The sequence below is a fragment of the Phocoena sinus genome, chromosome 3, assembly GCF_008692025.1.
Source record: "Phocoena sinus isolate mPhoSin1 chromosome 3, mPhoSin1.pri, whole genome shotgun sequence".
Taxonomy (NCBI): Eukaryota; Metazoa; Chordata; class Mammalia; order Artiodactyla; family Phocoenidae; genus Phocoena; species Phocoena sinus.
The window spans coordinates 84,385,897-84,412,663 of NC_045765.1; the positions used below are offsets into that span (position 1 = coordinate 84,385,897).

General features: G+C 36.6%; 1 protein-coding gene across 1 annotated transcript in view; it reads left to right on the forward strand.

Annotated features, from left to right (window-relative positions):
• The window catches only part of FBXL17 (F-box and leucine rich repeat protein 17), a 480,642-nt gene that overhangs the window by 126,671 nt on the left and 327,204 nt on the right, over positions 1-26,767 (forward strand). Inside the window, exon 5 of the mRNA XM_032627137.1 lies at positions 15,585-15,692. Coding sequence (XP_032483028.1) covers positions 15,585-15,692 — 108 coding nt within the window. The remainder of the gene's footprint in view (positions 1-15,584; positions 15,693-26,767) is intronic.

The following is a 26,767-nucleotide window of genomic DNA, read 5'->3' on the forward strand; positions in this document are numbered from 1 at the left end:
GCAGAGCCAGAGTTTGATACCTGGATTTTTCATTCTTACCATATGTTTTGTACATTCACGTCTCTGGGCCCTTGTACCTATTGTTCTGAGTGGTCCGACCTCACCTCCATGCCTGAAATGATCTTTTAAAGGTCTCTCCTTTGTGACTTTCAAGATACCATTTGGTCCCCCCCACAAATGTGTAAAACTAATTGCTTTCTCTTCTGTGATCCAAAAGCAATTTTTGCATGACTATTTTAGCATTTATCTCATGTTATTATGGGTATCTGTGTACATTACTCCTCACCATCGCTGCACATACATATATACTACACAGGGCTTTTACATACTTGATGATAAACATTTGTAAATTGAATTAAAATTAAAATCTGACTCCCAGTTAGACACTACTTTGTCATATTGCATTGCCTCCTCTAAATAGTTAATGAACTCTACAATGTTAGGTAAGGACAGATTGCCTAAGATTTCAAAAGACCAAGCCTCTTCAACTAACTAAACCAAAAATCTCATTGAACAAAGATGTTTTTCTTTTGATGCTTTAGTGTTTCTTTCTTTATGAAATTCCAGAAACTTAGTTTTCACCCAGATTAACATATAATCTTTTCTCTCTTTCACCAAATGAACCAATTTATTTGAATACAATTGTATTGAGTTTGTATTGTATGAATTCTTTACATGCATTATATTTTTTAATCCTCACACGACTCAATGGGGGTAGGTACTGCAGTAACTGAGATGAGGATATTGGGATTTGGGGAGTTAAGTATGTAGCTGGTGTGAGGTGAAATGAGTGACTCAAATCTAGTCCTTGTGACTTCAAGTCTTAACCACCTCAAGCTGTAGATTCCTGCCGGCCCATTTCTTTTTATATATGCTTATATACATAGCGTTTGCCAGATCCTGATGCACATATTTTGAAAACATGAGGAAGGGGGAGAGCTTTGTGGTAGGGGAGTAAGGGAAGGTGCAAGTTGTATGGCATCTATTCCTCATTCAACCCCTGGTACTTGGTTTTAATTCCTATGGTTAGAGGGAGAGGGCCAGAAACTGAAGAAACTGTGTATGGAGAGACAGACAGACATTGTGAGATGGTGGCCCCATCGGGGCTCAGGTGGTGAGGTTTGGGGCAGAACTGGGGCAGAGGCCACTGGTTCCACTTGTGCAGTGCTCTGGCACTCCCAGGACTAGGAACTTCGATGCCATGACACTGGAGTGATCATAAGAGGCAGGAAAAGCCTTGAGCTCTGTTGAGTGGCTCTGCTGTAAGGCACACGGAGGCAACAGGAACCAGAGCAAGTCAGCACCTGTGGGACAGCAGCTAAAGCTGAGCACTTGGGCAGGAGCGAGTCACTACTTTGGGCATCCCAGAAAAGACCATGGAGAAAACTTAGAGATGCTAATTTCCATCAGTCAGGCTAGTGGGGAATTCTAGCTCCCTAATTAGGTCACTAAAAGCAAATGTGTCTCTATTTTATAATTCCATGCAAGTGAGGTCTGGGATATATTTAATTATTGTTTTCAGACAAAGTACAGGCGAGAAGCTGTGTAATACAAGCACATTATCACCATGTTGCCGAAGCCGTTGGCTTTGAGAATTCCTGGAATATATCCCTCCACTAAGCATTGCATATTTGTGTACATTTCAAATACCTTTTAATACTGTGTTCTAGATGTATGTCTTTTTCTGCAGTCCAGTTATATGTTGGAACAGTGATTCAGTGTTTTAAATTTTTGCTTTATATTTTGGGTCTAAACTAATGAATTGGCTCTACATAGTATTATGTTTCTTAACAATTTTTTTTAAATGTACATTTCTTCAATATATAGGGGAAATATATAAACAAATTTTCAAAAATTTGTTTTTGGCTTACCCAAGCAAAGCGTATTTAGATGTATATTGTTTTATAATACATTTTCTTCTTATTGCATGGAAGAATAAAGGCCAGGGAGAAATATGGTACTATTTTTTTTTTTTTTTTTTGTGGTACGGGCCTCTCACTGTTGTGGCCTCTCCCGTTGCGGAGCACAGGCTCCGGACGCGCAGGCTCAGTGGCCATGGCTCACGGGCCCAGCCGCTCTGCGGCCTGTGGGATCTTCCCAGACCGGGGCACGAACCCGTGTCCCCTGCATCGGCAGGCAGACTCTCAACCACTGTGCCACCAGGGAAGCCCATATGGTACTAATTTATATCTAATATTTTATAGGTTAAAATAATCTACATCCTATTTCTCTAAATTTTAAGAAAATTTACATTTTATTTCTTATAATTTTCTAAACTTATTTTTTAAACATTTATTTATTTATTTATTTTATTTATTTTTGGCTGCTCTGGGTCTTAGTTGTGGCACGCGGGACCTTTGTTGCCGCCTGCAGGATCTTTAGTTGCTGCATGTGGGCTCTTAGTTGTGGAATGTGGGATCTAGTTCCCTGAGCAGGGATCGAACCCAGGTCCCCTGCATTGTGAGCGTGGAGTCTTAACCACTGGACCACCAGGGAAGTCCCCAAGTTTTCTAAACTTATATGAGTATTATTTAGGTTAAAATAAGAAAATCAATTTTAAAAAGCCTTCTCCCATGGTTTTTTTTCCTTTTTTAGCGTTTGTTTTCTGTGATAATGGAGTATTGATGTAGAACTTTGGAAAAGAAGAACATAAAGAAAATTAAAATCACACATATAATCCCACTACCAAGAGGTAGTTAACATTTTATCTCCTCAGTTTTTTCACTCTGCTTATATACTTAATAGAATGATGTTTAAACTCCTAATAATTATATATCCTGCTTTTTCAATTATATTATATTTTCCAATTTCATTAAATGTTTTAAGAAGATATGATCTTTCATGTCCACATAGCAGTCTATCAAAAATATATACCATCATTTAACCATTATCCTAATTTTAATACATTTGGGAGGCTTCTGTGTTTTTTCATTACTACAAATACTGCTACATTGAGCATCCTGGTCCACAAATCCGTCTCTGGTCTGCTGAGCCTATTGCTAGGAAGTCCCCAGATGTGTTCTTTTTGGGTAAAAATGTCTAACACCTTTAAGACTTTTACACTTTACTTTAAATAAATGTACATAAAACTCATCTAGCACAATGCCTGGCAAATAGGCACTCAAATACTGACTTTTAACATAGAAATTCTGCAGTATACTTGTTATTTCATCCTCAGTGATTTGGTTTTTCTAGTACCTGCCTTTCCTAGATTTGACTGATTCATTCACGTATTCCATAAATGTTTAATGAGCACCTACTATCTGTCCAGCCCTGTTAAGGTATATGTTAACTTGGACTTGGGGAATGTTATGAAAATACTTAAAAACCTCCTTTGACCCCTTTTTCCTGAAGAGATGAATCTGGGTCTTGATGTTGTATACCATGAACTTTGCCCTTTCTGAGCTTCTGATTTAAAAAAATGAAATGAAACGTATTTATACAATATAACTTTTTTTTTTTATTCTGCCAAACTGACAAGGGAAATGCCTTTTTCTCACATTCTTGTTACTTGGCATCGCTTCCTCTGTGAAGGGTAAGTGTGTGGACCAAGTGGACTAGGTCAGGGTGGGTGATGGACTCGCCATGTTACTTCTAGTTATTGTGGGAACCTTATTAAAGGAGGTGGGATTTTATAAGCTGTTTGAAATGTAAGAACGAACATTTAGTGAGCTGTGAATGCATTTGTCTGACATGATGAAAAATGTATAACCTAATTTTAGATTTTGTTTTTTGATAATAAGTTTTCTTGTTTAAAGAATGTGAAACATGAATATGTAAGAAATGTTCTATATTCATACATTAGGGTGTTCGTATGCTTTTTTTAAACAGGTGATTATTGGCTCTCACTTATGATTAAAACACGGATTGTTAGGACTTTATACCTTGGTTAGATTTTATTTATTCTGGGAAGCATTTTTCTCTTGTTAAAATATTAATCTGAAATATTTTCACAAACACAAGTGACTTTTTGAAGGTCGTGCTCTTGCTTGTATGTATTTTCTTTTTGCAAAGTATGCATCAGCCTCCCAGGGAGGAGGTGGTTCTTTGTGGTTATAGAATATTATACTTATAATAAACTAATTATATATTGATGAGTTAAATTCCTTATAATCACAGGTAAGAAACTTTGCTATTCTACTTATCATCTAAGACATTGGATATTTAGGAGCATTACAAAGCCCAGTTTGGGTGTATATACTTTGTTGTGCTTTCCAAAGGCTTTAACAACAGTAGGAAGGTACTGTCATCTCCAAGGGCTGTTAGAGTATTGTCAAGTGAGAACATTAAAAGTAGAATCAATATACCCTTAGAAATATAAGGTTATTTGGATTACTTCCTTTTATTATCTATAATTTTAGATATATTACAAAGTACAGGTAAACTTGTTTCGTACAGTTAAACTTTTTACTTTTATTTTACTGAATGAAAGTCTCATTTAACTTAACATTTTTCCATCGATACATAACTTCAGCCTGGTGAACAAGTATAGAATAGACAATTTATGTATTGTCATTTCTGTTTCTTTTCTTTTTGTCATTTCTATTTCTAATGGCCCAGTGGTAGGTAGGTGGGACATATCATAACAGAGACTATCATTAAATGCTGCTTTATATTCTATCAAGTATAATGATAGGAATAAAAGTTAATTTTGTACAATAATGTTTGAAGTGACAGCTCCATGGAACTGGGGAAAGGAAGTGTATACATTGAGTAGTGACTAATCTTTATTAAGCACTTTGTATGGTATGTGTCCAGCACATGGGAATTCTCTTGGAATGCTCACAAGAACCCCATTAGGTTTCTATCTCATTTTCACACTTTTTGGAAAACAGATAACTTCTTTAAGGTAGTAAGCTAGTAAGATGTGGAGCTGGATTGCAACCCAGGCTGAGTTCAGTGATTTCATGCAGTCAGATAATCTTACATTTCTTTTTGAGATAAATAAAAAGTATAATATCACTGATTTGAAATTAGTACAATAATTATATTTAAAATGCTTTCATTCCATATTATGACCAGCCAGTTAAGAAAGGTGTGACAGTGGGCATAAAAGATTCAGAAGAAACATGAGGAAAAGGAAAGGGAAGAACCAGAGAAAGGAGGTAATGTGACAGATGGAAACACAGGAAAGGGGAGAGGACAGCAAATGTCCTGGAGAGGAAGAGATATTCAGGCAGAGGTTGGGGAAGGAAGCAGAGAATGCCCAATTATATAGAAAAGGAGAGAACCCAGATGGTTTGGAAGTCTAAGTTACCTTATAATGGTGGCTTTTCCCTTGCTTTGTGAATCTTAGCGTGCCTTTCGAAATACTAACTAGCTCTTCTGCTATTCAGAGTGCTTCCCCTGTTTTTTGTGTGTTAGCCTTCTGGGACTTAAGTTCATTTCACCCTTTGCGATGAAACCTCAATCATAGATGATTCAGAGTTCAAGTTGTGTTTCCTACTTCTGTTTTTTCCTGTTTTCTTACATAACTCATGATACATCCACACAATCAAATTTTGGTAAGTGATCTGTCTGGTGGATTTAATGTAGCCTTCAGTCATATTCTTATGATTTTCTCCTTATACTCTTTGAAATGAATCCTCAAACTAACCATATCTCTTAATTTAAAAGTTTTATTTAGGAATGAAATAAAGCTTGACAGAATGGAAGAGGCTTTATTTTCAGAGAATTAAAACATATTTTCTGTGGTGTGACCAAAGAATTAATTGTATTTTTATGAAGCAACTACTTTATTATCAATTATGTTTAAGGTCTCAAATTTAGTGCTCATATAGATTCTTTGGTTGTACTTTAAGTATATTATTATGTGCTAATGAAAAGAGTACTGGGCTCCTATGTAACCCTGTATAGATTACTTTAACTTCTCTGTTTCTTCCATTTGTAAAATGGAAATTACACCTGCCCATTTATCTAACTGGGTGAGTGGACAGATGTATATGTGTACTAGAAAATGCTTTGTAAATATTATTGCTGAATACAACTATGGCTGTTAGGTTAGTAGATTTCTTCTTAGATTACTCCTTTCATTAATTAAAGGATGAGCAGATGCAGAATAGACTAATTGTTCTGTTTCATTTACATTACCCAAATATTATTTCAATAAAATAAAGCAGTATTCGTCAAAGAAACTTGGTCAAAATATTAAAGGAAAGTGGTTGAGTCATACCTAACTTACCATAGATCTTTTTAATAGGGACAAATATCTATGCCATTAGTTCTGGACCAATGTCTTTCCCTTTCACAATACTTTAATGCATAACTTATAAATCTCTTTTTATCAGCCAATCTGACTTTTCCAAACCCAGACTAACATTAAGCAAGACGGGATGAGCAAAAATCAGGCAAGGTCAAATAAGCAATCAAATGATCAGATCCTCATTGGACACTAATGGAATTTTAGACTTTTAGAAAATGATTAGTTATGAATCTCAATGCCCTTTGTTGACAAAAGGTCAGTTTTTATAAAATTGTGGTAAATTTTTAATGAGATTTTTAAATTACCGTGTTGGATTGTTATCTCTATAAAACTATACATAGTTCATTTTTCATATTAAGTCTCACATGAACATTTTTGCTGGAATGATAAGGGTATTATGGCTCTGATTTTTTAAAGAGCCTATTGTTAGAGATATACTGAAATATTTACTGATAAATGTGATGTTTTAGAAGTGGATGGGGCTATTAATGAAATAAGGTTGGCCATGAGTTAGTAACTGTTGAAGCTAGGTGATTGGTGAATGGAGTTTTATGTATTGTTTTTTCTACTTTTTTATATTTTTGGAATTTTTCATAATAAAAGGGTAAAACATTTTACTGTTTTGTGCTTCTGATTTGCTTAATGGAATAGTTGTATCATGCTAATTAAAAGTCAAAGTTGTATTAGTAAATATGAGTTCTTAAATAATCCTTATTTTTCTCATGATATATAAAAGCAATACATATTCTAGCTTGCTACTGAAATGATATCAGGTGTATAATGATATCAGGCATACAATAGCTTAAAATGTTTGAGAAAAATCTTATTTGTAATAATTGAGTATAATTTTTAGTTATATTTTTGTCTTCTTTCTACATGTACTATGTAATTATGGCATATATATAGAAAGTAATAATTCACTGACTACTGCAAATGATTATATTAGTGATCACACCTATAATAAATGTTTTTTCTTATATCTTGATTGGAATATAATTGCTTTACAATCTTGTGTTAGTTTCTGCTGTACAACAAAGTGAATCAGCTATATGTATACATATATCCCATATCCCCTCCCTCTTGAGCCTCCCTCCCACCCACCCTCCTTATCCTGCCCCTCCAGATTGTCACAAAGCATCGAGCTGATCTCCCTGTGCTATACAGCAGCTTCCCATTAGCTATCCATTTTAAATTTGGTGGTGTATATATGTCAGTGCTACTCTCTCACTTCATTCCATCTTCCTCTCCCTCCTCCCCTAACCCCACCATATCCTCAAGTCTGTCCTCTACGTCTGCGTCTTTATTCCTGCTCTGCCACTAGGTTCATCAGTACCGTTTTTTTAGATTCCATATATGTGCGTTAGCATACGGTATTTATTTTTCTCTTTCTGACTTACTTCACTCTGTGTGACAGACTCTAGGTCCATCCACCTCATTACAAATCACTTAATTTTGTTCCTTTTTATGGCTGAGTAATGTTCCATTGTACATATGTGCCACATCTTCTTTATCACACTTGTAATAAATGTTTAACATTTACTCTTCTCACTAGATTGTAAGGGCAGCCTGTCTTAATCATTGTATGTAACACAGTACTTGGCACATAGTATTTGCTCAGTAAATATTGTTGTCTGACCATAGTTTAAAAGAAAACTATTTCTGTTTATATAACATTATTTTAGATTTCTTTCTAAAATTTACTAACGATATGAAAATTTTATTACATAAAGAGCATAGTGAAAAGGTCTTAATGAAATGATTTATAAAGTGAATCTGTACCAAGTGTTTTGTCTCCATATTTAGCTATTTCCTTTGATATGATCAGTACCAATTTGTTTTGTGTTTTTGTTATACTACTTCAAAGGAGGGGACTTTCTAGTGCATTAATTGTAAGTGTACACTACACCCTGTGAAAAATAATACAGAAAAACAAAGGAAGGTGAAAATGAAAAAGAATTTTTTCATAGAGTTTGAAGACTCCACTAAAGCAATGGAGAAATTTTGTGTTCCATTTTAAAGCTCCTACAAGTATAATGTATGGTTACTTGGTATCTAAGTAAAATTTCTTCATTTGGGACTTTTATCATCACAGTACTTCACATAGTACTTCTTTGTTGTTAGACGTGGATGCTTTCCGACTCTGGCACGTGCCTAGGCCTCACTGAGGTACCCATCTGTGTGGTATGCTGCTGTTCACGTGGGGGCGGGGACCTGCTGCAGCCATAGTCCACTGGCAGCCTCTCTGAGGCCAGAATACCCCTGTAGCTTGTCCTGGGTACACCTGCTGGGTTTTGAAGTACAACTTACCCTTTATCACCCTTCCGTTAGAGTCTTCAATGAATGGCTCCATCAATTATGTGCCTGCCGGAACTCAAGGAGACCTTACAGTTTTTTAATCCCTATATTACTCATGTTACCAATAAAATAGATTACCTCCCTCCCTCCCTCCCATATCAAGTCATAACCATTCTGCCAGGCTTTCAACCCTCCATAGTCTAGTCACCTCTTCAAACTTGGTTTCAGATCTAGTCAGAAGGTCCTGGGAAACTGAACTAAACTAGACTGGGATGCAGTACACAGGCTAAAATATTCCCAGGGATCTCGCTAGTAGTCGTGGCAGCTATACTTGTTCATATCCCAACCTGTCTCCTCTCTGCTCTCTGTACCTCATCTTCATACTGCACTAGTACTTGACATGAAGCATCGTGCATATCGTAGGTACTCAAATGTTTGTTGAACTAAAGGGATTTAAGAGACCGAGCAACTCTGAGTGAAATAAGCCCTTTACTATAAATGTGCTTTCTTCAGTTTTGAAGGTATTGCTGATTCTAGCCATTGACAACTGGGGTCACTTCTCTTCTGCTTTCCTAAACCAATAGGGGATACTTAGACAACCAAACTCTACTCCAGCTGACTTCTGCCCAGAAACATACGACTCTTCTAGTCTGATGAATTTTGCTGAACTGGAACACATGGAAATGTTTTTGCCCTTCAGTTATAAAGCTCAGTAATGAGGTTAGCATTCTTCCTGGAAAATTCTTTAGGAAGTAGACTCACTATGTCCTTGATCCCTGTTGCTCTTTGTCCTTGGTGGTGGAAAGAAGGCCTTGAATTGGTCCTAAAGTCCTAAGTGAGATTAGGTAGTCACCCTGCTAATTTCCTCCCATTCGTTTTCCAGTTCACTCCAGAATCAAAGTGCTGCTGTTTCTTTCTTTGAAAGCTGTATATCCCATTCTTAGCCATGGCTTCTTTGTGGCACTTGGAACCAATAAGATCAACAGATCAAATTTTCTTAGCATTAAAAAGGACTTGTTGGGCTTCCCTGGTGGCGCAGTGGTTGAGAGTCTGCCTGCTGATGCAGGGGACACGGGTTCGTGCCCCGGTCTGGGAAGATCCCACATGCCGCAGAGTGGCTGGGCCTGTGAGCCATGGCCACTGATCCTGCGCGTCCGGAGCCTGTGCTCCGCAATGGGAGAGGCCCGCGTACCACACACACACACAACATCGAAAACAAGGCATTAACATGCATCAAGACAGGACTTCATTCGTTCACTCCTTTTCATTTTGGAGCCCCTGTTGTGTGCCAGGCCCTGTGCCAAGCACTGAGCTTAGCGCAGTGAATGGGATAGGTGGGGAGACCACCACTTAGTGAGCAAGGGTAGGGGGTGGTGGGGTGATGAAAACAGGTGGAAGAGTTAGGGAGGAGTCAGATTACGCAGGGCCTGGTAGGTTATAGAGGAGTTGGGATTTTATTCTTGGTGTAATTGGTACCATTGGAGCATTTTGAATGGCAGACTGACACGATCAGATTCACACTTAAAAAGATCACTGTGGCTTGATGGGTGGAGAACAGATTTGAGGGCTCAAGAGTGGCAGAAAGAGGTCCAGTGTGCAAGCTATTGAAAATGTCCAGGAGAAGGAGGACATGTCTTGGACCATGGTGGTCTGTGGTATCAGTACAGATGGCAAAGAGATAGCCCCATGTATACCCAGGGTCATCTTCAGTACTAATATTTGGAGGGTCTAGTTAGTTGTGAATGTTAGATTTAGTTATGGGACTGTTTCTGGATTGATTTCATAAGACTCTTTAAGAGAACTTATTAAAAGTATATATTTCTGGGGCTTCCCTGGTGGCGCAGTGGTTGAGAGTCCGCCTGCCGATGCAGGGGACACCGGTTCGTGCCCTGGTCCGGGAAGATCCCACATGCTGCGGAGCGGCTGGGCCCGTGAGCCATGGCTGCTGAGCCTGCGCATCCGGAGCCTGTGCTCCACAACGGGAGAGGCCACAAGAGTGAGAGGCCTGTCTACAGCAAAAAAAAAAAAAAAGTATATATTTCTGGGTCCTGAATTAGTAGGTTTAGGGTGAAGTCTAGAGAAAACTTTTTTTTTCTGAACAAGGTCACTAAATACTTTTATATTATTTAGGACACTCATGTAGGATTACACAGAACAATTCTTTGATGCCAGCAGTATAAAAATGTCCAAAGATTGCTCTACCTTTTTAGAGTTAATACTACAAATTCCTTTCCTCCCCAGATATGCTAGCATCATTTCCAAAAGTTAATCTTTCAGTGCAGATTACAAAACCCTTTTCATTGACTCAGTCTTACTCTGATAAAGATAGATCTCTCCTCCCATGTTCCAAGAAAACTTTGTCTTAAAATAAGAATAAATTGCATCTCTTTATTTAGAATCCTGAAATTTTTGTAAAAGCTTCTCCCATCCTTATTTTCTTATTCTTTAATTTTAATCCTTTTTAGGTGAAAGTGCTTTCCTGGATTATCAGGTTCTACTTAACGTGGTTTTATAATTCACTACCGTTAATCCAGCTTCTTCAACACTTCTGAATTAGACTACTCCAGCCCTCTCCTATGCTTTCCTCTTTTGGGAGGGTTCTCAGGATATACAGGACTATCACGGCATTGGCAGCACACCTGGTCTACCTATAGGAGATGAAAAAAGTAATCAAGGGAAGCACTTCTCTTCAGAAAATTGTTTAAAAAGTTAGACCTACTGTGCCTTGATCCTTTTCACTTTACTTCTCTGGGGCTAAAGGGAGGGCCTTAAATTTGCTTTTGAGTGGAATTAGCACCATGAAATGAATCACAACCTAGTGTGTATAAGTTAAAGGGCATGGGTTTCAAAACCTAAAAGACCAAAGTTTAAAGCCCCACTTTGCCACCTGCTAGTGATTTGATTTTGGGGAAGTCAATCTCTAATAGGCTTATTTTAGTCACCTGTTAAATGGGGAGAATGTTGCCTCTTGAGGCTATTATGAGCATCTCCTGTGATGCATAGAGAGGACTTAGCTTGGCACACAGTAAGGCCTTAGTAAATATAGCCATTTTATTATCTACTCTCTCTTAAACTCTTTAGCTACTAGTACCCCAAACCTCAACAGAGTGAGCTGTGTCCAGAGACTGAATCCCTAGATTCAACAATTCAAAAAAAATTTTGTAAACAATAACTCTCCAAGCAAAATTAGTGACCCTGTACTGCTCACCTTCTGTTCTTTCTCTTTCTTCTAGCCCAGAATAGTTTACTCATGTATGAACACTTCAAACACAGTGGCTATTACATTTGCCCCGTTTTAGAATTTTCTAGGCCTATTGTTTCTACCTCCTGGAGAGGTTTCTCTCTTGTAGCCACATTTGATCTCCCAAGAAACCACCCTCAAAGGATTTCTGAGTGCAGCTTTCAAGAGCTTATGAGAACTAACATTTTCCTTTTCCCTCTGCCCCCTGTGTTTCTGGTTTTCATTTGCTTAGGGTTTAGCAACTAGAGAAGGCCCCCTTAAGGTTCACAAATGGAAGCTCTACAGGAATCTTTGTGTGTGTTTATATTATTGAGGCTTTTCATGGTTCTTGTGACTCTGAAGGCACAATAGACATTCCCTATCACCAGGGCTTTTCCACCTTGTAACACTAAATGCACTTGCATGCTTTTCATGCCGCTATAAAAGTATAGGCTGGCTTTTAGAATGCCAGCTTAAGGAGACGGTCTTCTCTACGTCTGTCATATGAAGAGATGACCCTATTGAATCTGAGGTTCATCCTCTTTATCTCCATCACAGCTTTGACTAAAAGATCAAAATCTGCTTTGCAAGCTGATCTCATTCCCCCCTGATTTTCCGATACCACTTTCCAAATCCTGAGCCACATTTCTCTTTGCATACGAATTCTTTTCTTCTGCCTGCTTTTCCCACAGTCTGTGAGTAAGTAAGATCCTTCAAAATCAAACCGTTACAGGTGTCTTTGCAACAAATAGCACTGGGGCAATTCATATGCAAAAAAAAAAAAAAATGAACCTTTCACCTTACTTCACACTATTCACAAAAATCAACTCCAAGAGCACCATAGACCTAAATGTTAGAGCTAAGACCACCGTTAAGGAAATGAAAAGACAAGGCACAGAATGGAAGAGAATATTTGTGAAACAAGAATCTGATAAAGGACTTGTATTCAAGTTATATAAAGAACTCTTACAACTTAAGAAGAAAACAACCCGATTTTGAAAATGTGTGAAAAATTAAGCTTATACTTATCACATGACTAGTAATTCCACTCCTAGATATTTACACAAGAGAAATGAAACATAATGCCCATACCAAGACTTGTATGTGAATGATCACAGAAGCATTATTTATCAAAGCTCCAAACTGGAAACAATTAAAATGTTTATCAACCAGTAAACAGATAAACAAAATGTAGTATAGCCCTACAGTGCAATTCTACTCAGCAATAAAATGAGCCAACTATTTATACATGTAACACCAAGGATGAATCTCAAAAACATTACACTAGTGAAAGAAGCTAGATACAAAAGACTACTTATGATAGAACTCTATATGAAGTTTCTAGAAAAGGCAGGTATGGATGTGTAAAGCATGGTTGTCTAGCGGTGGGAGCTGTGATTGAACATATGGGCATAAGGGATAAAGGGAATTTTGGGGGTGGTGCGATGCAAGTGTTCTACAACTGGATCCTGGTGTTGGTTGCACAACTGTTTAAGTTTAAGGCCTTTTATTAAGTCTCCTAAAACACATCTAAGCCTACTAAGAGTGTTTCTATACTCCAAGGACTTACTCTGGTCTTGTTTGGCTTATAGGACTCTGTTGATGCTGGAGGCTCCTCCGAGCTCTCTTATTCTGATTCCTTGAGCTGAAAGAGAAAGACCCACCAAGCACATTTTAATACCTTTTTTTCTTCTCTCTGAAAGCTCTAACCCCTTGGACTTGAGCTTTCTTGTGTCCTTAATCCTTATCTGAATTCCTCTTCCCCCTTTTGAAGGTGGACCTAGGAGAGGCCTGATGTTAGAGTGAGATTAGGCAGGGTTATTTAACCAAATGGCCATAGTTATTTAACCTTTGTTCTCTCTCATCTTCCCCGCCCACCCCACTTTTTAATAGAAGTTTGTTTTCACTAAAGCTTCAGGCAGTTTTAGTGCCTTAAGTATTCTTTGTTAACATAATGTTTTTAGAAAGCTGAGTGTCAGGAAGGCCCATTTTTAATTTATCAATGGCACCCTTACTCTTAATCTGCTGAAGCATACTTTACTTTTGAGGGCAGAATTAATCTTTTATCAGACGTACCATGGATGCTGTTGGTTTCATTATTTTAGGAAAATATTCTTGGGTTGTTTCAGAATTAATGCTACCCACATACGTTTATTTTCCAATATCTATTCAGAATAGATAAGGAAGATACAAAGTAAGAGTCACCCATATTAAATTTAATGCAAAGGAGATGCAAGTCACTGCTATTTGAAAAACTAACAGTGATGTTTAACTTGTTGATTTCATCTTGACTGTGAAGAAAGTGAATCTGAAATTAAGCCTATGATAGAGAATATTTGGACCTTCTTTAATAAGCTACAACTTTGTGGAACAGTGAAGAAAATGTTAGCACAATTATAAGAAGATAATTTTATACATGGAAAGTTTTTGGAGGTTGAGGGAGACAAAAAAGGAATTTCAATCTGCCCTTTGTTTAAAGCAGGGCCATGTAGAAATGCCAAAAGCTGTCAGTGTAACTTCTTTGCAGCTCTGGGGCCTCAAGTTTTCACATCCCTAAGAGTCTCTTAGGGGCTTGTTAAAAATACAGATCCTTGGGCCACACCCCTTTTGGCTCTGAGATTTTACTAAACTCCTCAGGGGATTCTAATATGTATAACATTAGGTAAGGTTCTTCAGAGAATCAGGAATTAGTATGAGGTGTGTGTGTGTGTGTGTGTGTGTGTGTGTGTTTGTAAAAGAGATTATTGTAAGGAATTGGCTCATGTAACTATGGAGGCTGAGAAGTCCCCAAATCGGCAATCTGGAGACCAAGGAAAGCTGATGGTGTGCTTCTAGTCTGAGTGTGAATGCATAGGAACCAGGAGAGCCGATGATATAAGTTCCAGTCCAAGTTTGAGTCTAAAGGTAGGAAACTGGTGTCTCAACTTGAAGACAAGGCAGAGAGAGAGAAAGAGAGAGAGAGAGAGAGAGCAAATTTTCCTTCACTCAACCTTTTTGTTCCATTCAGACCTTCAACGGATTGGATGTGACTAAGGTTGAGTGGTCACCTTGGGGAGAGCAATCTGCTTTACACAGTCTACTGTTTTAAATGTTAATCTCATCCAGAAACACCCTCAGACATACCCAGAATAATGTTTAATCAAATATCTGGGTGCCTCGTGGTGTAGTCAAGGTGACACATAAAATTAACCATCACACCATCCAAATCTGAGGAATTTGAAGCAGTAAGGGACAAAACCAGATTTCTTGGAAGAAACACTTGTAGGGAGAAACCTTATAAAGAGACCATTGTTGCACTTTAGGAAGCAATTGTACAATTTCAGTTATAAAAGATGTCCAGACTAGGCAAATTCATAGTGACAGAAAGTTGCCAGGGGCTGGAGGCTGGAGTTGGAATAGGGGAGTGACTGCTAATGGGCATGGTGTTTCTTCTTGGGGTAAGGAACATGTTCTGGAATTAGATATTGGTGATGGTTGTACAACTTGTGAATATGCTAAAAACCACGTGAACTGTTCCTTTTGAAGGGGTGAATTTTGTAGTTTGTGAAGTGTATGTCAATAAAATATGTACATATCTATTGAGAGAGATGCGAAGAAGTGGAGGTAGATAGTGTTGACATCTCTGGGACATTTTCTGTGAAGAAGTAAACAAACATGGGGTGATAGAAAGGGATATGGGGTTGAGGGAGGATTTAAAAAAAAAAAACCACAGGACATATTGCAGCGTGTCTGTATATGGATTCAGATGATCCATTGGAAAGGAAAATATTAATGATGCAAGGTAAGGCAGAGGGAATTTGCAGTAGCCAAATCCTTAAATCCACTCACTGTAATGCCACCTTGACTTTCTTCATGTCTCTTCCCTAGGTGACAGATCAATCGGTGAAAGCATTTGCTGAGCACTGTCCTGAACTTCAGTACGTTGGCTTCATGGGTTGTTCAGTTACTTCTAAAGGAGTCATTCATCTAACCAAGGTAGGAACCGTGGCTACGTCTCCTTAGTTTTTCCGAGTATCATTCATATCAGTGCCCTAGCAATGTTATACGTACTTGAATGAGGACTACTCAGAACCATTATAGAAGTGTAAGTAGTGTTTGGTAAAATTAAAATCACTTTCAGGCAACAATACAAAATCTATCCTTTCTGAAATGGTACATTCATTTAAATAAGAAACTTTTTTGCTTTTTCATTTGCTAATGACTATGAAATATATACATTAAAGAAACTGATATATATGACAAAACATATTGAGATGTTAATGTATTGTGTTAGAAGATATTTTGATGAAAGTGTTCACTGGTCACATATCATTAGATCTTCTGAGCATTTGGCTTTTAAGAAGTGAATATGGTCAGTGCATATGATTAAGCTGAGTATGTAACGTGAAAAGAGAAGCAAATGTATGTCAAAAATTAACTTTATAGTTCAGAGAGTTTACTTATATACCAAATATATGAAATCTCATATTTTAGCAATAATGAAAATACCAGTTCCTTTGTAATCTCTCCCTTTCAATGTGTCATCTCTGCTGTTTTTCAGAGTTCTAAAATAATTAGGAGCTAATTCTTATATACATGCTTTAGAAAACTGGTTACTATAAAATTTACTTGTGTATTATCTGAAATTTGTCAGGTCTCTTCAAGCTTACAGCTTAGCGGGATATAATGTTTCTCTTTCTTCTTAGGAAAAGAGCAAATGTTTACGAGTTACCTAGAACAATGGCAATAAGGCCCAGTGGATAGGAGTCTGGGCTCTGTTGTCAGCTCCTGTTTGAATCTTGGCTCTGCCATTTATTACCTAAGTGAGCAAATTATTTTTCAGGGAATTAATTGAAGTAATATATGCAAGATGCTTGCCTCAGTATCAAAACCACAGTAAGTGCTAAGTAAACTTTAGCTACTATTATTAAAATAGGTGCTACAATATCTAAATTGCTGGAAAATCAGAGCAAACTTTGGAAAAAAAAATCAAATCACTGTTCTAGTCTAGTGTATCTGAAACAGAGCCTGTGGTTGTTCTGTGTCTTAAATGACTGATCAGCTTTAATTATATTTTGAGGATCAGAACCTAAAGCCAGCAGAGAGGACAGGCACGTTATTCTCTCTTATTGCTCTATCAAAACATCTCAGTGTAACCAAGACCATATGTAACCATAATTTTTTATTCATTTTCTATAACCTTGGCCTGAACATTTTGGTAGATGAATATTTTTCTCGTCACATCTAATGCTGCTTATGGTGTAGAGTAGAAATGCCTTTGGATGAACAGCTTGTGCACAACAAGGGTTATAATGACCGTATGTGGGCTTTTTACGATCACTTGAAATTGTACTCATTAAAGACAAAACAAGACTTATTAGATCAGTAAGTGCTTCCCTGAGCATTTTGAGATGGCCAAAAATTATTGTACACTGGTACTTAAAAGATCAGAATTATTTTCTTTGACAAAATAGTAGCGATAGCAAATGTCAGCTTTGGAAGGCTTAATTTGCTGAGAAGATTATTGTGAAGATTATATACCAGGATTGGTGTTTTGGCCTGTTAGCAGTCAGAATCTACTGGATTCATATCAAAGCTGGTCCACAGCATTTTAGGAGCATCTTTCTTGCTCAGCACAGTATTTGTTTTGATGAGAAGACTGGTTTGTAGCATAATATTGCTTAGTTTCATGGATTCGGGTAAAGGCAAGATAGCATTTTAAGCATGCATAACTTTTGCGAAGCTATTTTGGTTATCTTATCTCTTGAAAACCAAGGGTAGAACTCAAGCTTTAATAAAATAACAGCTTTTTTGTTAAAATATTTGCATTCTGACAGTGTTTTTCTAGTAAGACATTATACAAAGTATAATTTACATTCACAAAATGTCTGTAAATATATAAATGTTCCTAGAAAGTTGTGTTACCCTTATTATAATCATGGTATATAGCTCTAAATAATTTATTATCAACGTGGTATGTAATTCTTAGGTAAATGATTAGGGAGATATGAGATACAGAGTGTTGAGAGTTACTGGTATAAATACATTTAATTTTATATGATTTAGAAAACCTCTCCAAGTTATTACTTTACTAAGTCTCTGGCTCTAAGTTTGCTACTAGAAGCAGGTGCCATAAAATCCCTGTGCCTTAGTTTCCTCCTATGAAGAGATGTGCCTGTATTAGGTGATCTATCTCTGGAATTTCTTACAGCCAGACAAATCTCTGAATTTGAGTCATTGGCCTGGATGGGACTGTGAGTGGCTGTCACTGAAACTAAGGAATGTCAAGTCTTTAGTAAGTTAGAAGGGAAAATTGGGGATTTGTGACATCTTAGATTGTTAAATCAAGGGCAAGAAGACAGAAGATTGGGAATAAATGGAAGAATATTGATATTCTATTACTGTGGTCTCGTGGACTTAATTTTACTTTGATGCTCTCCGTCTTGGCTGGACTCTATTTATTGATGACACACCTTTAGTCTTCAGATAGATTCTGCTAATATCAAGCAATATTGAAGTAAGGGGCCTTCCTTCTAAGCTGCTGTGACTATGTAAATGAGAGTCCAGAAGTAGCCAAGACTGAATGCCCACAGGTTGAGAAGATAAAGTCAGCTTTACCAGAGCGGGTTTAGAAGCAATGATAAGAACTTTTGAGGTCTCTAACAGTTGAGAATGTTAATGACTTGTATCGGGCAGAATTGAGCTTCCTCCAACACAGGTGTGTTCTTTTCACTGCCATGTACCTATTTATAAATGTAAAATATTTCTATCTTGTACTTTTGCTCTCTTTCCCACTTTTCAAAAACAAGTTCAGCAAATGCAAATGTATAGTTAACCCCTAGTGACTAAACTGTAGTGCCTAAATATCATTTGCCACATTAAGGACTAATAGGAACATGTCAAAGGACCCAAAAGCCAACATGAAGTGCCTCTCACTGGCCTAAGCTGGGATGCGTTGAGCATCAAAAAGGAAAATGGCTGAAATGGATTAAAACAAATGTATAAAAGTCATGAGTTTACAATGATCTATAAAAAAAACAAAACAGAACTGGATTTCTTCTTCCAGTTAAGATGGAGTAGTGGGGACCAGATTTACTCTCTTCCCTGAAACAACCTAGAAAAACTGACAAAATATATGAAACAATGGTCTTCAAGACACTGGATATCAGACAACCAAGGACAGTGATCCCTGAGATCTAAGAAACAAACAAGAGAAGCCCTATGCTTGCCTTCGTCTAATATGTTGGAAGAGTTTCCAGCTTGTAGCACAGAGAGGGATAACATAGGCAAAACTCAGCAGACTATCTGAGTTGAGACAGAACCGAAAGTCCAGGGAGACCAGGATAGCCAGAATTCAGAGGACAGAGTACCAGAGTGGAGAGAACTTGCATAGAAAACCCCAGAGATTGGAGTATGCTCTCCCTTCCTTGCTCATCCAGTCCTAAATAACCCATGAGTAAAGAAGAAATCAAAAGAGAAATTAGAAAGTATTTTGAACTGAATGAGAATGAAAACACAACACATCAGATTTAGTGATGCTACTGAAGTATTTACTTTAAATACCACCAAACACCTGTATAAAAAAAAAAGGTCTCTAATCAACGACCTTAGCGTCTGCCTTATGAAACTTGAAAAAAGAAAAGCAAATTAAACTCAAAGTAAGCAGAGGAAAGGAAATTATAAAGATCAAAGTGGATATCAATGAAATGGAAAACAAAAAAAGAGAAAATTAACGAAATTAAAGGTTGGTTCTTTGATAAACTCGATAAATCTCTATTGAGACTACTTAAAAGAGAGAGAGAAATTGCCAATACCATGACTCAGAGGAGTAACATAGCTACAGATTCTCCAGATATTAAAAGGATAACAAGCGAATATTATGGACATCTTTCTGCCTCTAAATTCAACAAGTTAGATGAAATGGAAAATTTATTTGAAAGATGCAAACTTCCAAAGCTCACTGAAGAAGAAATAGATTACTTGAATACCTCTATATCTCTTAAAGAAATTACGTCTGTTGTTAAAACCCTTCCCTCCAATGACACTCTGTGCCTAGATTGCTTCATTGGTGAATTCTACCAAATATCTGATATATTTTAAAAGCTTTATCAGTAAGAGATACATACTTGAGTATTTACTAGTGAAGTGACACAATGTTAGGGATTTGCATTAAAATATTACAAAGGGATAAAAAGAAAAAAAAGTGGATAGGCCACTAAAGGAGACAAAAATGGCAAAATATAGATAATTGAGCTGAGCTATAGGACATGGCGGTTCATTATATCATTCTCATTACTTATATTTGAAAATTTCCATAATAATAAAAAAGCTTTTAAGGGGTTAAAAAGTTAAAAATGTTGCTATTAATATAACATGATAAAATCATATTATTCAATAGCATGCTTTTTGAGAATGCATAATACCATGGAAAATGCTCAGGATAATAATTAATAATCATATACATTAATATATAATATTAATTTAAAATCAGTTGAACAGATAAGCCAATGGAATCTGAAATGTCAAAGTGACACATTATTTTTACGTATAGTTGGAGTGCAAACCTCAGAAATGCTGTGGGTTCATGAGTTTAATGCCACAGATCCATTGTGAATTGACTTAGATCAGTTCAAATGATTTCTACCAGTAGTCAGGAAGATGCTATTTTATATGACTATTAAGGACGATGGTGAAGAATTTTTGACAAAATGTTCATTTTCATTATATGCTATATAAAAATTTATATTTGTCATAACTTAAGATTGTTGATAAATTTAAAAGTTGTGTTTATTAATTAATGATATAATTCTGATAATATCTTAATTAATGATATTAATTCTGATGATACCTTAGATCTTATTGTTGCTTCAGTTTTTCAGTTTATAAACATGAACTGAATTCTTAGGATGTGTCAGATATGGGTATGTTTGTTTTTGTTTTTAAATAGAGGGTTTTTTTTTTGAAGGTAACAGCTAAAAAAACGCCCAAAGTTCAGATATTTTCTTGGACCATATCATATTAAAGAACTTTTTAAAAAACACATATTTTAAAAGTGCTTATGGCTGAAAATATGAAATATTTTCTGAAGAAAAACAAAATTGATTTTTTTCACTCAATTTAACATAAGTAAGTAAAAGAATGTTCATTCATGCAGCTAACTCAATTTTCATCTTCCTTTTCATGTTTATTCAGAGACTAGAAATGAAAGATGAACTTTCTTGTCTTTCAAATTTCCAAACAACAGATCAGTTTAGAATGTCTTATTCTAAAGGCAGAACATATTATTTTGCTACTTTAGAGTTGTTTTAGCTGTTAAGTTGTAGATTATCATTTCATTTGTTTCTGATTAATTATAGGTGCTTGAGTGATATTTTAAGATGTGGCAAGTGTGTGTTCTTAAGTTCATTCAGCTCTGAAATATTCCCTAGTGAGTATGACCAGTGAGGACTCTGAAGAGGTATTTGTAGGATGACTGTGCTTTTGGTTCTTTTTAGCTTTCCGGGAGTTAAGAGTTGAGCCAAAAATCAAGTGTTGGGAATTTAGGCGCTGATTCTCTAGGCCTAGTGTGATCCATTAATAGATTTTTTCTTTGAAGTTCACAACGGAGAGCAAACTGCTTACTGCTGTCATCAAAGCTAATAGGATGACTGCTATGGTATGACGTAGGGCAAATCACCTAATCTCTTAGCCTCAGTTTTCTCATCTGTAAAATGAGGATATTAATAACATCTACCTATCTCTCGGGTTTTAGAGGAAGAGTGCTTGGCACATACTAAAGCAGCATTTGAAAAATAATATATATAAATAAATAAGTTAATTAGAAAAATATTCATCATTATGTATAAAAGCTTCTTATAACTCTTTAGTCCTAATCCATTCATATTCTTTTATTAAAATAAGAATGAAAAATAATTTTCATGAAAATAAATCTTAGTTAAAAACTTTATGACCCTTCTTTCTACCTGAGTGCCAAGGCTGAATGTTAAGATTAAAAACTGTTTGTCTGCTCTTCATGGTTTGGTTTTGTTTTTTCCCCTTTAATACACTGAACAACTAAAATAATATTTAAAATAAAATCATTAAAAAAATTCCTACCATAGCAATATACTGAATCAGAGGAATACACTTTTGTACCTTATTTTTTCATTTTTTTATAGAAATATAGGGGATTTACATTGTTGCATTAATTTCTGCTGAACAGCAAAGTGATTCAGTTTTACATATATATATACATTCTTTTTTGTAAATATTCGTTTCCATTATGGTTTATAACAATATTGAATATAGTTCTGTGTGCTATACAGTAGGACCTTGTTGTTGATCCATTCTATGTATAATAGTTTGCATCTGCGAACCCCAAACTCCCAATCCTGCCCTTCCCCACCCCACCTCCCCCTTGGCAACCACAAGTCTCTTCTCTATGTCTGTGATTCTGTTTCTGTTTCATAGAAGTTCATTTGTGTCATATTTTAGATTCCATCTATGTGATATCATATGGTATTTATCCTTCTCTTTCTGACTTACTTAGTATGATAATCTCTAGGTCCATCCATGTTGCTGCAAATGGCATTATTTCATTCTTTTTTATGGCTGAGTAATATTCCATTGTATCTATATTACCACATCTTCTTTATCCATTCATCTGTTGTTGGACATTTAGGTTGTTTCCAAGTCTTGGCTATTGTGAATAGTGCTGCTATGAACATAGGGATGCATGTATCTTTTTGAATTACATTTTTGTCCAGATATATGCCCAAGAGTGGGATTGCTGGATCATATGGCACCTCTACTTTTAGTTTTTTAAGGAACCTCTATACTGTTCTCCATAGTGGTTGTACTAATTTACATTCCTACCAACAGTGTAGGAGGGTCCCCTTTTCTCCACACCCTCTCCAACATTTGTTCTTTGTAGACTTCTTAACGATGGCCATTCTGACCAGTGTGAGGTATGTTGTACCTTATTGTTATTGCACAAATTAGTGACTTTGATTTTTATTTTTCTAAATTAGTATAGGCAGTGTCTACGTAAGCTGTGGCAATTTATCACATTTTTTTTTCATTCTGTTAAGTCAGTAATATCTATTCAGTGAGGCTACTCTTTTTATATTTTACAACTCTATTACTCCTACTCTAGTTGTAATGTATATTTGTGCTGCATTTTCATTTCTGCAACTACAGCAGCAAGATGTATCAGTGTGACACTAGTAAAATAAATGAATTCATCTTTCAAATGACTCAGTTTGTGAAAGTCCTAACAAAGTAAAATGAACAAATGAATTTCTTTGTTGCATCTATCCTTTGATAAAATGGTTGCTTCAGGCTCTACTGTAAATATATAAATACAAAATGAGGAAAGCTGGCTATCTTTTTTGAAAGGGCTTTTCCTGGATCTTGGCTTTATACTTTAAATATTATTTTACTTTGCTTATGTTATCCTCAGTTCACTCCTTGAATTTTTATCACACACTTGTTCATAAATTATGGTTTTCGTTGCCAGTATTCTTGTAAAAAAGGATTTCAACTTTATTTATCTGGTCTCTAACACTTGAGGTCAGTCTTTATCCAAGAAAGATATTAGGAGACACTGCTTTCAAGCTCTTTTTGGCTTTCAGATTCATTCACACTGTGTTGTAACAGAAATTTTATTTAAGGATCAGTGTGAATCTGCTTCATTCAATCTTGTGGTTTATACATAAATGCATAGTTATATCAGGCACGGATGGGGTCACATCTCTAAATTGACAGAATAGACTACCTGAATTAGAGAAACCAGATATGGGGCTTAATGAGAATACGTTATAATGAAACTTAATGAGGAGATACACTACTGAGGGAAAGAAAGTAAGCAGATCTCATTTATTAATTAATTTTTTTATTAAAGTAAAGTTAATTTACAATGTGTTTGTTTCAGGTGTACAGCAAAGTGATTCAGTTATCATTTATTAATTTAAAATAAACATTTACTGAGAATTACAGAGTTAGAGTCCAATTAATTTGAAAACATATTCAATTGATTAAAACATTGACAGTTATATTCACTTAATAGTTTTGAACATTTATAAAATATTTAATGGTGTTTTATTATCAACTTTCAACTGTCTTATTTAAACACTATTTTCACTGCCCCTGGGCAGGTCCTGTTAGCCACAGGGAAATGCTTGCGTATGTACATATTATATATTCACTTATACACAAACACAGTACATGCCCACACTGTGCCAATCATTAACCATAGAGAATCCAAATTATCAGATTTTTCTTTACAATTTTGTTTAACATTGTGCAGTGTTTATAACGATGGCCTAAGGGGCTCCTGAATACTGAGGGGAAGAAAAATTATGTTGCATCATTATTGGAGTCACATTCTTTGAAAACAGGGAATTCATTTCCATGGTAACTCTCTATTAGTCAAAAGTTATCTATGTAACAGCAGAGGTGTGTTCTAAAATTTTATCTTGGAACCTCAGTATTTAACCAGAATTTGGGTCTACATAATATTACTCATTATTTTCCATAATAATTTTTGGAATAGAGTTTGGTTGTGAGCTCCCTCTTCTCCTGGCACACTGGCCCAATAATAGAGTCCAATAGCGTCTACTGACTAAAGGCAGTTGAACTCCTCGTATGTTTGCTCTCCAGCCCAGAGGTATCACAGGTATTCACACAAAAGCTGTTGATCACAGTGTACTTACAAAACCGTCAGGAACATAGCTGCTTCCCCTACAGTAGACTTCCTTTCAATTGATTGTATCCCAGTGGGATGATTGGCCATCAACATTTTTTTCCAAGAAAAAAGGTGCCCACTGGAACTTTCTCTGTTATATTCATTAGTGGAAATGCTTGGTTATTATGTTTGACCAGAGGTACTTTTCAACATGCAATTGGCTATCAATTTTTGATCTTTAAAAATGAAGCAATACCCCTGTGCCTGAGAAAGCAGAAAGCAGCTCAGGATACTTTTACAGCTTTCATCTAGCTCAAAGGAGAAAAAGTTTATTAGCACCCTGGGTTTCTCAGACAAGGTGTGGGGAATGCTCAGGCAGTTCTTCCTTTTTCTGGGTTGTGATAATGAACTCTCATTAGATTGACTACTTCTTTTCATTTTGGAATCTGGCTCCCCCTTCCCCTTTCTTTCCTTTTGCTTTGTGCTGGTCCTAGGTCTGTTAGCCCTCACATCCTTTCTTCTCTCTAAGCATGCTCTTATATATCATAGGAGGCTTCCCCCTGCAGGCTGCATTTAGTGGGAGGCAGGAAGGCATAGGGAGGGAGACAGTCTGGTATTTCTCAACCTCCCTGTCTGTCTCAGGTAACATTTCTGGCAACAGCTTCATCTCCTTGGTTCCAGCCCTGGACAGACCTCCTGCAGCTCCAGCTTGTATTGGAAGACCAGGCCTGTGGCCATGAACACTGACTTCTTTCTGTCTCCCTAGCCTTAGGGTGTTTGTGGCCTTCTGCTGCTGCTAAATCTGTGGGTTACATTAGTCTCTCCAGTTTGTCTTCTCACCTTCTACTTCATCAGAATAACCACTTTCCTTAATGAAATTCCCTTTGTGTAATTTGATAAATGCTTATGGTGGTTTCTGTTTTCCTGGTTAGATCCTAATACCTATTCCTTTTTGTGTCATTCAGGGTTTCTTATGCAAGAGCACATCTAAGAGAATAGAACTGATATTTATTTCCCCTTAGAAAGTCTGGTAACAATGGGGATCAAGCACAAAGCAGAGAATTGCACATACTATAACATTTAAATTAGACTTGATGATTCCTTAGACACTCTCTAGCCATACTTTGGTCTTGGATCTAGAAAAGCTATAACTAGAGAGGTAGAGGAAGCTAGCTATGTGGTAATTAGGAATAATGAAGCTACAAGGCTGTGGTGATTCTCAAGAATAGGATAGAGGGCTAGGTGCTTAATTATAAAAGAATAGGGTTTTTTTTTGTTTTAGTTTTTTTGGTGGTACGCGGGCCTCTCACTGTTGTGGCCTCTCCCGTTGCGGAGCACAGGCTCCGGACGCGCAGGCTCACCGGCCACGGCTCATGGGCCCAGCCGCTCTGCAGCATGTGGGATCTTCCTGGACCGGGGCACGCACCCGTGTCCCCTGCGTCGGCAGGCAAACTCTCAACCACTGCGCCACCAGGGAAGCCCAAAGAATAGGTTTTATACATGACCCTAGAAAGAGTAAAATTTAAATGTTTCTCAGTGCTGTAATGTATAATGTCAATTCACAGAGGCAAATGTAAAGAAAAATATTTGACTAAATAAGTTAATTGCTGTGAACTAGTTACTTGAGTTACCGATTATTAGTTACCAGTTAATTTAAGTTATATCTTGGATGGTTTTGACTGACAAGTAAAAAGTAACATGCTGGGCTTCCCTGGTGGCGCGGTGGTTGAGAGTCTGCCTGCCGATGCTAGGGGACACGGGTTCATGCCCCGGGCCAGGAAGATCCCACATGCCTGTGGTGCGGCTGGGCCTGTGAGCCATGGCCGCTGAGGTTGTGCGTCGGGAGCCTGTGCTCTGCAACAAGTAACATACTATCATGTCAGTACGTCTGTTTATTTTTTAATTTTCAAAAATCTTGGTCATGCTTTTTGTTGATGTGAGAAGGTATAAGTGACCCCAAAGTACATAATATTAAAGTAAATCATAAATTTTGATAAAGTTAGCTATATACTAGATACTGTTATTTAAATTTTCATTTCAGTTAGTTGAAGCTTTTCAACTCATAGATGGAAGAAACTGGTTGAGAGAACAGAATTAGTTCTTTGTATCAGAAAGTAGTGCTTTAATATATAAATCAAAGTTATATAATTTTTACACTTCATTTTTGAAAAATTTGCATTTTATAATAATGTAGTTTCATGTTCTATGTTACTTAAAATCAAGGAAAACTTCATAAAGACCTTCTTTCTGAGTGCTATTTCTTATTGGTATCTGATATACTGCCTATAGCATAGTCATTAACCTAGAATTTTAGATCATTTACTTCCAGCTCTTAACATTGAGTATGATTTGTACATTGTAAACCAAATGCTGTTGCTTCTTGGAACTGCTTTTGTAGGACAAAGGT